General features: G+C 35.9%; 1 protein-coding gene across 4 annotated transcripts in view; it reads left to right on the top strand.

Annotated features, from left to right (window-relative positions):
• TENM2 (teneurin transmembrane protein 2) overlaps positions 1 to 14,520 on the top strand; it is a 1,019,238-nt gene that overhangs the window by 965,377 nt on the left and 39,341 nt on the right. For 3 of the 4 annotated variants that reach the window (XM_087955493.1, XM_087955490.1, XM_087955492.1), the window contains 4 exons: positions 604 to 624; positions 6,114 to 6,346; positions 7,873 to 8,027; positions 8,489 to 9,363. In XM_087955493.1, coding sequence (XP_087811619.1) covers positions 604 to 624; positions 6,114 to 6,346; positions 7,873 to 8,027; positions 8,489 to 9,363 — 1,284 coding nt within the window. The remainder of the gene's footprint in view (positions 1 to 603; positions 625 to 6,113; positions 6,347 to 7,872; positions 8,028 to 8,488; positions 9,364 to 14,520) is intronic. The other variant, XM_087955491.1, reaches the window with a different exon arrangement.

Raw genomic sequence — 14,520 nt, 5'->3', positions numbered from 1 at the left:
AAACCCCACCCCCCAGGAACTTGTAGTAGACCTTGTCCTGGATTAGGGCAACAAAATTGCAAACAATGTGAAGCTGGAAATTGTAGGCTGCAACACAGAAGGTAGAATGAAGATTTAAAAGGATCTCCAAACTATGCCAAAATTAGGTTAAATTCATTTGAGATAAATATAGTCAAGATGGGAGAGACAAGTTTGAGAACTATAGATATAAAAATCATGTGTATCTTAACATATCTCAAACTGAGATATAAAAAATGGCAGTCAGTGCAGTGTCAGTGTTTTGTAATAATTCTGTATTCAGTATTAGTCTAAATCACATTTAGAGTACTGCACCCTATCTCATCTACTGCATTGTAAATTAAGAAGAGTATGAAAAATTTGAAGAAGGGACAGAAGGGACTTTTGTATTCTTACAATAAAAATCTTAAGGGTTTGCCCCAGCAGATACAGGGACAGCAAAACTTGTTATATGGCTTCATGCCTGAATAAGCCAAGATTGTAGAATAAGACAATATGCAATGTTTGCTACATGGTCTCTTCTTCAGCTAACTGTTCTCTCTTTCTCCCCCCTTTCCCCTTGTTTCTTTTCTGTTTTCTGTAAAGAAATAAAGAATTTAAACATAGGTAAGCCAAGTTTGCAATCCTATTATCATTTGCTATAGCTTGCTTGCTCCATTTTGTTTGCTTTTTTGTGTTGTGCTTTTTTGTGTAACGTTCTGTTTTTAATATATCAGGTATAAAAATATTAATGTGCTAATTTTGTGTTAGAAATACAGTAAGCACCAGTAGTTATACAAATGCAGTAAAAAAGCAACCAAAGAATTATCTAATGGAATGAGAATATAATGAACTCCAAGTCAACTTCAATATGACCATTCTCTCTGTGTAGTGTCTAATTCGCTTAAATGGTTGAGAGAAACTCGAGCAGTGGCTCTTGTAAATGCTGAAAAGGATTTAGAAAATTACTAATGGAGTAGAAATGGGTCAAAAACTCATTTCCAATTCATTAAAGGATTTTTGTCCTCTAGATTTGTTCTCCCATTCCATCTCACCCTTTAACTCAACATTATTAGGGTACTTTGAACAGATTATATCCAATCACCAGCCTCATTAGTTATTTTGAAGTGAGTTTAAATTCTTTTGCAAAAGGTTTCAATCCTTTTGCTGTTTGCTTTTTGGATGCATGTTTTGCTCATTCACCTGCACCTTTGGACATTGTCCTAGAAGTACGTGAAAAACTATAAAAGACAATCAGGCATTTACTTGCTAGTATTTTTTGCAATTCCTAGAGCTGCCCATTCTCAAAAGGTACATTTTCGGAAAACATTTTAATATTTGAATAATTAAAGCATAACATAAAAACATCAAAATCTCATAGATCCAATCTGATACTGCAAATAAAGTTTCATTCTGGATATAAGTGTCTTGATGTAATTGCTAAACTTAAATGCATTGTCCTTACTCTAACAAAAATTAGCATTTGTGAAATTGAGCTGCTGAAATAAAAATGGAAGATTTTATGTTAAATGATGTTTGTGCTTGTATACAAGGCAGTTGATAATTCACCTGTGTTACTAATAAACTCATTTAATGAGTTTAAATCAACCATTTAAGGGAATACTAGAAATCTTACATTATCATAGTCAATGATACTCACATTATTTAAAAAGTACTCACATTATTTAAAAAGTCAAGGCAATGTAATTAAAGATTTACCTGTTTTATGTGTATCACATTGCAAACAATGCAGAATGCACATTGAAAATGGACAGAGCTTTGATTGCATTATTGTGTGCATCATCTTGATTTATTTTGTCATACCCCAGGACCTCTCTTTAAATCAGCAAAAGATGTTATTTTTTGCATTTTTACAACTTCATTCACAAGGGTATCATCAAATCCCAGTTTGCAACTATGCCTAATGTAATTGGCCAGAACATCTTTTATTGTGGAGCTGGCTTTATTTATCTCTCTCTGCTCCCTCAATAAATCTACTTAACAAGAAATAACTTAATTTTCTGTCTTTGTTCTGCTGTCTTTTAAAAACTCTCTTGGCTTTTAAAAGAGTTTGCCCTGTGTCACCTAGGGCTGGCATCTGCAGAGATCTTATTTAAAATACTCATTCCATCTGCCTGTTAGCCCAGGGATGTTTGTGCAGGAGTATTTCCATTTAGTCCAGTTGTCTATTTGAATAGCTGAAGCTGACATTTCTAAATTTGCAGGTGCTTCACTTGCTCCACACCTTGAACACCTGTCAAAATAGATTTATTAGAAAAAGCCTCTAATATCTCAAGACATTCAATGACGCTATGAAATAAGGCTGAAAGATTTCAGAAAAACAATAGCTTAGCTTTGTGTCAGATCTGAGGGACTTGTTATTGCCATATAGAGAATTAACACTGCAGCCTTCCATAAATAGTATTTTAGGATTGATTTGTTATGAAGGCAAAAAAAGAAAAAAATTGCCACAAAACTAAAAACTATTGTATGCTTGGCAGAAATGTACGTGTTTACAGGATAGCTGTAGATTACAGAATGCTAATCCTACAAAAGAACAGGAATGAAGCAATCATGCTTTCTGGAAACCTTAGAGACTAATTAGTCCATACTGTACAATGCCTTCTGGAGGGTGAAAATATTATGAAAGCTTTCTCTGCGGTAATGCTGTGCCTATAAAGAAGAATATTTGTAGATCAGGGTTGAAATGAGGGGTCCTTGGTGCTCTCTAAGCTTGGTTGTTTTCTTGCAGTCAATTACCAAATTAGGTAACATCATCAGCTAGCACTGATGATGCTGCAAGAAAACAACCAAGCTCAGAAGCACCAAGGAGACCACAATGCTATACCTCCTTGAACCTTGGAGATGGTGGATGACAGCTAAAGCTTGATTGCAGTACCAGTGCTAAAATTGATTACAATATTATGAGACATAAGGAACACATGGGAAAAAACCCAAAGCATTTGATGCCGAATTGTCTATATTGTATAAGTTTTACTTGTGCTTTATAAACCATTGTAAGAGCACTATATCTTCCACTGAACATGATCCAAAAAAATAGCTAGGGCTGTTCTGTGCATTCCTTATTGAAGACAGAGGCATTCTTACTCTTTTAATGAGTCCCCTGCTCGTTACACAAATTGAATGACACTATGCCTGAGATAAAATTTAAATGAAGTTTCTCCAGATCATAACTTCAAATTACCTACCTTGAAATAATTATAAAGTGGAAAGTATTAATGAACATATATAAAGCTCATTTCTGTTGTGATGAAAAAACTACTTGTGATGCTGGACTAAAGTTTCTACCTTGAAGGCTGTAGGCAAGACCCACTCAATGAATTCACTGAAGAACAAGTAGGAATGTAAGCAGCATGCAACTGTCTGTGACAGTTACACATTTACCCACAGTCCTTACCTGCAATGCAGGCAATATTCAAAATCCATACAAGATAACGCATTGTCATGACAGAAATGAGCAGAGATTGTCCATGTGCTAACATACCTTCTCAAGTACAGGAAGTCCTCAACTTATAAGAACAATTGGAACTAGGATTTCCATTGCTAAGCAATGCGATCATAAGACATTAACCTCATCTCTTAACAAGGGCAATCTCTAGATTGCTGGGTGCCATTGTTAACTGAATCCCATAGTTGTTAGGTAAAGCAGCATCCTGCTGGTTTCCCACAACCAAAGTCCATGAGAAAGCCAGCAAGAACTTGCAAGTCTCTGGTGCTCAGGCAAGTCAATGGCTACTACTGAGAGAAGGCAAGGGAATACATAGTGATGCAGGAGACGGTCAGGGAGAGTGTAAGTGAGTGTAAAGGCGTGCACCAGAGACATGGTGAGGGTCAGTGAGGAGATGCAAGATGCAATGGAGTACATGAGAGGCATGACATGGGTTGAAAAAAGAGTACTAGGTAGTGTGGTACAGGTTGGTGTTGTGAGGAGATGTGCAAGAGGCATGGCACAGATCAGGAAGTGTGCAGAAGGGGTGCACGGGTGTGTGTGAGTGGTTGGCACAGCTTGAATACAAAGGGGCTAACGAATAGTATGCAGGTAGGAGAAATTTACCCCCAATGACTTGGTCTCTTCCCTGAAGGACAACAAAAGTTGCAAATGGTATCATGTGATCATGAGGCATTGCAACTGGTCGTAAGTGCAAACCAGCTGTCAAACACCCAAATTGTGATCACATGACTGGGGAGGAGTTGTCCTAGGATGGCCAGAACTCCAAGGAGCAATCATTTGTTCAATGTTACTGTAATTTTAAATGGTCATAGGTCAAGGACTACCTGTACTACATCTCTGGAGATATCAAAGTATGCTTTGGCTCAACCACCACTTCATACTGTCAGCCAAATATGTGGCTGATTTTAGCCATTTTTCTAAGCCATAACTTCCAGTTGCCTTATTTAAAACAAGCAGTAACACAGCATAAATTATTTCACTATGCATTTTTATATTGTGAGAAAACTGTTTTCTGGGCAATCAGTAATAATAGAAAAGCCATTCTCACGTTCCTCAGTTCGACCACAGCAGCAAAGACAAAGGCAGTTTAGGAACTTATTTTTTTTTCCAAACTTTAATGCACATTACTCCTTTTCTCAAAGGGAAATGTGAAGCACTTCAAAGTCTTTAGTCTTTGAAGAGAAAACCTTCGAAGAGGAAACCTGTTTAGAACATCTTGATTTTAATAACAAAGACTGTTTTGCCCTATTTCAGCTTTAACCTTGAAAGTGACTAATCTTATGACATTCATTACTATTTTGGAATACTAAATGTAGGTCTTATACTTCTAATTATCCCAGCCTGCCCACCACACTATAAAAAATCTTTTTTTTAAAAAAAAGTCTTTTTATTAAGAGGGAAGGATGTGTGCAATTAAAAATTATGAGTCTACCTATTTTTTATAGAGCATTAGAGCAGGTTAGACTATTCTTTATTATTTGGCAATGTAGGAAGATGGGATAAAGATTTTACAAGCCAGCACAGATGCTATTAATTTTTTTTTAAAATAACTGCCTCCTGTCAAAAGCAATTCAAACTTTGGGTCTCATATATTTTTGCATTTGTGGTTACATTATTTCTCAAAGCATTGTTCCAAAACAAAACGTTTATGCTCTGTATAATAAATGGATTCTCATGGATGGAAAAAAGGAAATCCATAAATGGAAATTCATGAGAATCATATATATTTCCAATGCCCTTGTTACTGAGATGTAAATCAGACTATTCCAGTTTTGGAGATGTGAGGGAAGTAGAATGATGTAATGCTCAAAGAAAGATTGATTAAAAGCCAAGGTGGATTTGTCTTGTAATTGACAGGAACCTCTTAGTGAGCTAAGCTGTTAAGAACTGAATCTAACATTTACACTCCAAAATTACCTCAGAAGTAAATTTCACTGAGTTCATATTGCTCAGATATTGGTGTACTCAGTCTCATATTGCTGTAAACAGGACTACAGAAATAGTTTGAGATAAAACATGCCACCAATATTCACTTAAGTAAAATAAAGTTAGGGGCTTATGTAAAAGCCCCCACCAGCTTTATTTATTTGCCACTTTTCCATTTGCCCCTCATCCAAAGAATTCAAAGTGATAGGCAATGAATGGCATTATTGTCCCTCAGATTTGCACAATCACAGTTCTGCAATTGGAGAGGCTGTGAGTGAAGACATTTCTTCAGGCTGTCATGTCAATTTAGAGCAGAGGTTTCCTCACCCAAATCTAAACTCTATCCATTCTAGCCACACGGAAAGGAAGAGTAAATTGTGACTGCTAGACCTCATGTTATGCTATGAAACCAGTACAAGTACAGAGCTAGCAGATGCTTTAACACAGCGTGCCAAGCTCACTTAATTGGGTTACCTTTTGTAAGGCTTAACATGTTATGTGAAGTCAGTTAATTGGATTGGTATATTGTGTGAATGCAGAAATAGGAACTAGGTTAAGCAAGTTATATGAGAGCAGATTTTGTGTGTATATTGGGTTGCTTTTAGACAGAAGGATGGCAAATTCTGAAACTGATTAATAGATGTCTGCTCAATGATCTCTCTGTATACCAGACCTTCTAAAGCTATCATTTTTTTCTCTCTCTCTCTTTCTCCTCAAGTAACAATCCTGCCCATAAGTACTACCTAGCCGTGGATCCTGTTTTAGGCTCTCTTTATGTTTCGGATACCAACAGTCGTCGTATTTACAAAATCAAAAGCCTTATTGGTGCAAAAGACCTGGCTGGTAATTCGGAAGTGGTTGCAGGGACAGGGGAGCAGTGCCTGCCTTTTGATGAGGCCAGATGCGGTGATGGAGGGAAAGCAGTAGATGCAACATTAATGAGCCCTCGAGGTAAGGGGCATCACAGGCAGCACCTGCTGTTGTGTAGCAAATGGCTGGTTTGGGTAGAATAACCCAGAAATAAAACATTTACCTGAGACATTGTTTATTGGCGCTAGGATTACAGTCCTTTGGAATTAATCAAAACACTAGAAGAACTGTAAAGAAACACTGAATAAAATAAATTACTACCTAATGGCCATATATAAAGTCTAGCTTCCAAATTGAATAATTAAATAATTCTGACTTATTATATTGAAAATGATGTTATGGTGATCTTTCATTGATTGTTCAAACTAAACTTTGTTCCTACTTCCAAACACATCCTTGGATGTTGTAGACCAAGAATCTTTTTGGATCATTGAGTATATTGGTAATTTCAAAAACATATCTTGGATGTTCTCACAAAACAATCATTTACCAAACTTAGCAAAAGTTGCTTCTCATATTCTCTGTCATTTCCTATTTATCTTCCCCCAATCTCAGGCAGGTAAGCATATTTGCAAACAAAATGCTGAGCTGCGCACACCTACCATGTTTTTTTTTTTTTAAGAATACCCACAGGGCTTACACAGAGCCTAGGGGCATTCTTGGAAATAAAAGTAATGCTGGAAATGTTTGTTTTTCTTTGCAGTATCTAATCTTTCCATCTAATTATTTTTAATAAAGAAAAAAGAGATAAAAGCAATAGATAAAGTTGGGTGGCACAGGGAGCTTGGAGAACACCAAGGAAGATAAAAGTCTCAGATACTAGGCAACATTACTAAGTGTTTGCTTGGAATATCACTTTTTGTTGCAGAGTAGCAACAGTGTAGGACATCAGTAGTTGAAGCAGTTAAAAGATGTTAAAGCAGTTAAAAGGTGATATAACATAAAAAAAAGGGATGAAAACACTTATTTGAACCTGAATGCCTGGACTCAATTAGTGATAAGTTTTAGAAGTTTGAAGATTTTTTTTTTCTTCAAATGCATGTGTGTATGTAGTTCCTTAACATAATTTCCTTAACAATTTTCAAAATCATCCCTTTATAACATTTGTCAATACCTTCTGTGTAAAACTGATTATGCAAGCACACATTTCTGAGATAAAATCTGAAAAAATGCCTTTCGTACAGGGAACACTGGAAAGAAATCTGAAGAACTTTAGAGTAGCATGGTAACAAATGGCATAGGTAGTGAGATTTTCTGAACTTTTTACGAAAGGTTCATTCCTAGATTTCCAAATTATGTTTTATTTAAATGTAGTCTGTACTGTGAAAAAAAAAGAATGAAAAACCTTTTTTAAAATACAAGGAAAAAGAAAACAAGTCATATTGTATTAGGATTAGAATGGGAATGAATTTATAGAAATTAAAAATTAAAAAATTATAATGGACTTTAATGAGGAATACTCTTTTAATTTGAAAACTGAATTTGAAAGCACAAAACATCAAAAGGATAAATTCTCAGGGGAATGGTTGATATATAATGATAGATGCTAGATGGTGATATATACAGTATAATCTAATCTTATTTTTGCTTTTGTTTCATATTGGCAGGTATTGCAGTGGATAAATATGGCCTTATGTATTTTGTTGACGCAACAATGATCAGGAAAGTTGATCAGAATGGTATCATATCAACTCTGCTGGGCTCTAATGACCTAACTGCTGTTCGGCCACTGAGCTGTGATTCCAGCATGGATGTCACCCAGGTAGAATGTTATTTGCTTCTGAAAATAAAACAGATGGATAAATGTCTTGTGGTTATTTCCAAGATAAACCAGAAGTTTCAGCCTGCTGGGAGAAAAAGTTATTACTGATTATACAACATATAATATTTAACATAATTAGCAATACAAAAAAGCCAAGCCTTCTTTTCAGGAGCTTCTATATATCTACAACAGAAAAATAAAACTGTGATACAATAATGTGGTTTAATTAGCTTTGGTTATCCTTTATCTGGAAAGGGGCAATTAATCCTTTATATAAGCATCCAGAGAGCTGACTGCATATAGGTTTAATGAATACTAAAACGAATATTGTCTAAGGCAATTCCATACAGCTTTGATCCTTGACTAACTCTGTTAAAACTGGCCAATTATTTGCTGTTCCACACAAACCTTTGTTCATCTGAAGTTTTTAAAGCAATAGTAATGTATTCCTTATTCTATAGGTGCGACTGGAATGGCCAACTGATCTGGCTGTCAATCCAATGGATAACTCACTGTATGTTTTGGAGAATAATGTCATTTTGAGAATCACTGAGAACCATCAGGTTAGCATCATTGCTGGTCGTCCAATGCACTGTCAGGTTCCTGGGATAGACTACTCTCTTAGTAAACTGGCCATTCATTCTGCTTTGGAGTCAGCCAGTGCCATTGCCATCTCACACGCTGGTATTCTTTACATCAGTGAGACAGATGAGAAAAAAATTAACCGCCTTCGTCAGGTCACCACGAATGGTGAAATTTGCCTTCTGGCTGGAGCAGCTTCAGACTGTGACTGCAAAAATGACGTCAACTGTAATTGCTATGCCGGGGATGATGCTTATGCAACTGATGCCATCTTAAACACTCCATCCTCCTTAGCTGTGGCACCAGATGGTACAATTTACATAGCAGATCTTGGAAACATACGCATCAGAGCAGTCTGCAAAAATAAACCAGTCCTCAACTCTTTCAACCAATATGAAATTGCTTCACCCAGAGAGCAGGAGCTGTACATCTTCAACATCGATGGCATCCATCAATATACTCTCAGTCTTGTCACGGGGGAATATCTCTATAATTTCACCTATAGTGCTGATAACGATGTGACTGAGTTGGTGGATAACAATGGCAACTCTCTGAAAATTAGGCGTGATACAAATGGAGCTGCACGCCATTTTTTAATGCCCGACAATCAAATTGTGACTCTTGCTGTCAGCACCAATGGTGGTCTTAAAGCAGTGTCAACCCAGACCTTGGAACTTGGATTAATGACCTATCATGGAAGCAGTGGTCTCCTAGCAACAAAAAGTGATGAAACGGGATGGACAACCTTTTATGAGTAAGGCTGTTTTTAGAATAACCTATAGTTCATATTCATTGTCTACCTGAGTAATCATCTGTCCTCATAAGGAATAAGTTAGTAAGGTTTTTTTTTAATGCAAGATGGCTCAAATAAGGTAGCTCTAAGAATGTTGAGTGGTCCAAAGGGAACCTGAGTACTCACTTTTGCATGCATGCTCTTGTTTACTCTTATTGTGTCACTGTGAGTTTTCATACAGCTTGGATTGTTTTATGCAAAAATAAAATTCAATAGAGTCAAAGACGGAGCCAAAGAATGGATAAAACAATGGAAAGAGAACATTAAATGAATTGCTTTGGTTAAGTCATTGGAGAAAATAATACCATTATAATTCATTTACAGCATTTTTATCTATATTAAGAATGCAGTAATATATGTCCTATAAAAATAACACACATAAATCATCAATTTGATGTAATAGTTAGGACACCAGGCTATAAACCAGGAGACTGTGAATTCTAATCCTCCCTTAGACATGAAAGCCATCTGAGTGAGCTTGGGCCAATTAGTCTTTCTCAACTCAATTCATCTTTCAGGGTGAAATTAGGATGAAGAAGAAGTATTGGGTATGTTTACTGACGTGAGTTATTTATAAAAATAATAAAGGTGGAATAACATTTTTTTTTAAAAAAAGATACAACATAGTCTTCACTATTGAACCCAGAGAAAAACAACTTTGAAGTAATTCTGAAGATAGAGATTGATAAAAGTGGGTTTAAGTTTGAAATGCCTAAATAATTTATTGGTGTCCAGTATCAGTAGGACAAAACTTTGTTAACCTTGTCTGTCAGGACAGAGGATATTTATTTGCCCTATTTATACTGCCTAATAGACTGAGGCTACACCCCAGTAATCTTCCTCCCCACAGGGATATCAATGTTACAGTTACTTCTGGAATTCAGGTAACAAATCTTGCCCTTCAAATGTCAGGATAGTGGGATCATATTCTATACAGGCAGATAAAACATTGATAAAATTTACTGATTGCTTGTTATTGCAAATACTGAGGAAATTGCATCCTAAAATATATATATTTAAAAATCTATGTGACATACTATTTCCAAGATAGTCCAAAAATTGCACTTACTTCAGTTAGAAAGAAAGATTAGAAAGAAAATGCTTTTCTATATAATTGCAACAAATTAAAGTGTTGTGCATTTTTTTAAAAAAAAAAATCTATGCAAGCAAATCAGGTTGTTTTAATTGGCATTCTGCAAATACTGATGATGAAAAATAATTTTCAAAAAGATCATTTCATAGATAGAAATGGATAAAATATTAACATACAGATCTAAGCTAGCTTTTTATCTTTCACATAGAGTTTGCACTCAAAAATAAAATAACTACTTATAAGAAAGTGTGCAAACTTTGTAGGCTAAGAATCAAACTACATTATTTATTTAACTCTATTGCTAGAACTTCAGTCGCACTGTCCAAAATGGAATATTTTTTAAAGAAATATTCATGCTATAGATGAATATTTGGATGCTAGGTAATTGTCCACTGTAATGGAAAATTAGACAGTGCCTCAGATCTACTCACAAGAAGCTTGATGTTTCATGTGAGCTTTTGTACATTTGGTTCCTCACAATGTTTCAGTCTGAATCCAATCTAAATTACTAAATTTTGGGGGAGGTGAGAAGATCATCAGTTTCTTTTTCCCTCCACTCCTTGGGTACAGTGACAGTAAGATTAAAAGCTTCAGATTCTTAGTTTATTATTACATTAGCTTACCATTACATTTGAATCAAACAAAAAACTATCTAATTTAAATAAGCCAATTTTTTTTTTAATAAATCAATGTATTTTTTTTAACTTTTGACCCGTTCCGTTGCTTTTAAAAAATGATTTAAACTAACTACAGGTTCAGGTATCACTGAAATGCAGTCAGTGTAACACAGGAGGCAGAAACAAGGGGAAAATGATAGGACAACTGTGTAGAGTTACTTTAACAATTCTGATCATAATTATAGTTGTTTTACATGAGTCTAAAACAATCTGTGTACATAGTAACAATTACATGAGGAACTTGCATCTAAGGGCTATCCTCTGTTGCTGAGTTATCTACCCATACTTGACTAGCAGCTACACTGCTCAATCACTGAAATAAAGATTTGATTTGACAACTGATACAATGCTGTTACATCCAACTCTTTAGTTCAAGAATGTCAAACTCAAGGCCTGTAGGCCAGATCCGGCCCACAGGGCCACCCAGGAAACAGCGAAGGACAGGCCCGCAGTGGCTCTGCTAGCGAAAACGGACCTCTCCCAAGCTCCGTTTTTGCTGTCAGAGGGTTTCAGGAGGCCGTTGCAGCTGAAAATGGAGCTTGGGAGCCCGTTTTCATTGGCAGAGCCCTCAGGCCTCCACAGGCACCTCCGACATTGAGCCGGCCATGCCCACTCTGACCATGCCCACCTCGACCCCCCGAGATCAAGCACAATTCTGACACAGGCCTCAATGAAATCGAGTTTGACACCCCTGCTTTAGTTAGACAACAGCTGAATGGCAGCTGGTGAGGTTCAGAGGTGGGGAAGACTGTGTACATCAGCCAATAAGCACAGATCTCACCCATTACTAGACACCTGTTTTTTCAGTCACATCATATGAAGCAAAATAGAAGAGATTATGGCTGCTCTTAAATGCAATGCTATTAGGTTAAAGAAGGAAACACTGTTTTAATATTAGTGCAGCTGAAGATGGCAGATGTCCCTGTGTCACTCATGGACCAGATATGAAATGGACATAACATCATCAAGACATGGGGCAAAAAAAGTTGTTACGATATTTGCACTGCTTGGTACAAGTGGGTTCAAGTAGGCAGACTTAGGATATGAGAGTTATACTTTTCAGAAGAAATGCCTGCTGCAAATATGTCCTGTGAACATTTGTTTTTTCCTCCAAGTCATGCCTTTTGATGAACCAAAAGAAGTGTTTCTTTTGTTTTGACTATTAATGGCTTCTTGTTTTTTTTTTTTTTCAAATGTATAATTCTCACACCAAACAAATGTAATTTGAGAGCGTAAATAATCATATGTCTGGTTTTTCTGATTGAAAAATAAGATTTTCCAAGGCTCTATTCTTTTTTTGTTATTTTGCTGAAATTTGTCACTGAAGAAGTTCAGCAGTGCCATCTGCAGGTCAGTTTGTAAAATGATAGTAAACAGTAAATCTTACCGATAAAGTTGAAATATGACTTTCAAAGTAGTAAATGGGTGATCACAACCCATTAGTCCTGGTTTGCAAGATTAGCTTACAATGTATTTGTAACATTTTACATCCAATATACTGTTTTGAACAGTAAAGGAGAAGAAAGAAGAATGGATAGATTAAAGTTTTCTTTGTTTTAGTTTTAGTTTGGATTTTTTTTTTTAGCTTCATTAGTTTAGGCATACAGATGTTCATTTCCTCAAATGTCAGATTATTTTATTTTATTTATTTATTATAAAATTTACCTAACCACCCATTCACCGAAAAGTGTCTCCGGGCAACACATAACAATAAAACATCAATAAAGGGTAATAAAGTGATTTGTTGTTAATGACTAGCCAAGATTTACAATTAATAGATAAGTAGCAGATTCATGCAGAAGGGATGTGTGTGGGGGGTGTTACTTTTAAAAAACACAACAATTTGTTAATCTGCAGAATAAGGTGCCAATGAGAGGAATGGATGGAGTCGGAGATTTTTTGGGAAATATTGAAAAAAGTAAATGTACTTGAGGAAAATTATGCAGAAGAAAAGAATGGTCTAGAGCCTTGCTTATCTGTTTACATTTTGGAACAGAAGCAAACCAATACACCATGTAATCCTGGTGGAGAAATTCTGCCAAGTTCTATGCAATTTTTCATTCTCAAGTGACTATTGGCTGATCTCACTAGCATATATATAAAACTCATGAATCTTTACTAAACATAGCAAGACTCTGAATAAAACATAGACAAGCATAATATGCATTAGAAACACCCAAAGCAATAATCGTCACATATTTTAGAAATAAACATAATATACTGACTGTGACTATCCCATAAGATTCCCTCCTTTAGTAATATACCTTAATTGTGGCATTTTAATAGCTCTCTGATGTTTTGTGGCTGCTGATTCTTCCCATGCACTCATCAGATCCCAGGAAATGTTTTGCTCCATCATACTTACTGTGTGCAATAAATGTTTTACAGCTGCCTCAATCCATTGGATAATTAAGTCATATTGTCAAGCTTCTGTTGCAAACTAGTCAAGGCATTCTTTTCCCAGCGGATGGCAAGAATTTTTTTTCCAGGACATTTGATCCTCCCATATGATATTCAGTCTGTTGTTTCCTTTTCTTTCTGGATAATTCTCTACGCCCACATATCTATTCCACATATTTCAATGGGCTTACACAATGGCATAATTTGCCACTATTATTAGTACATCATTAATATTTCACTGTTTCCCTTCTTTTTCTTCCTTCTTTTCAAAGCTTTATACATACATACGTACATACATACATACATACATACATACATACATACATACTACCCCAAAATTGCTAAATTAAAAAGAAATATCAAAAAGATTTCTTTCTCCTGCCAAGTGAGGAATTGTTGGTATTCTCACAAATATAGCAAATATAGTAGAACTTCTTGATCTGAGATACAAAAAATCTCAATATCCCAAAGGTGCTTTTTCAAGAGGCAACTGGACTTTCTGGCTTTGAAGACATTTCGCTTCTCATCCAAGAAACTTCTTCAGTTCTGACTAGATGATGGGGAATGGAAGGATTTATACTTCTTGCAGACAGCTAGTCATTTGCAATTTTTAGCAAGTTGTTCAGGCCAGCTGGAGGTTTATCTGTGTTGACTCACTAAAAGAATGCAAATGACCAGTTGTCTGCAAGGAGTATATATCCTTCCATTCCCCACCATCCAATCAAAACTGAAAGAAGCTTCTTGGATGAGAAGCAAAACGTCTTCAAAGAAAAACCAGAAAGTTGCCCAGTTGCCTCTTGAAAAAGCACCTTTGGGACAATCATAACCAGGATGACCGAGACTCTCTATAAGCAAAAATCTCAATGAACAACACATGATAGCAGAGTTGTGTTTTTCTGTATTGCCTTTTACTATCTAGAGGTCATCTGGAATTTTTTGGTACCAGTT

This window comes from Notechis scutatus, chromosome 2 (genome assembly GCF_049901735.1).
Source record: "Notechis scutatus isolate UNSWTSFEM ecotype Mainland chromosome 2, rNotScu1.2, whole genome shotgun sequence".
Taxonomy (NCBI): Eukaryota; Metazoa; Chordata; class Lepidosauria; order Squamata; family Elapidae; genus Notechis; species Notechis scutatus.
This window is presented reverse-complemented; position numbering and strand designations above follow the sequence as displayed.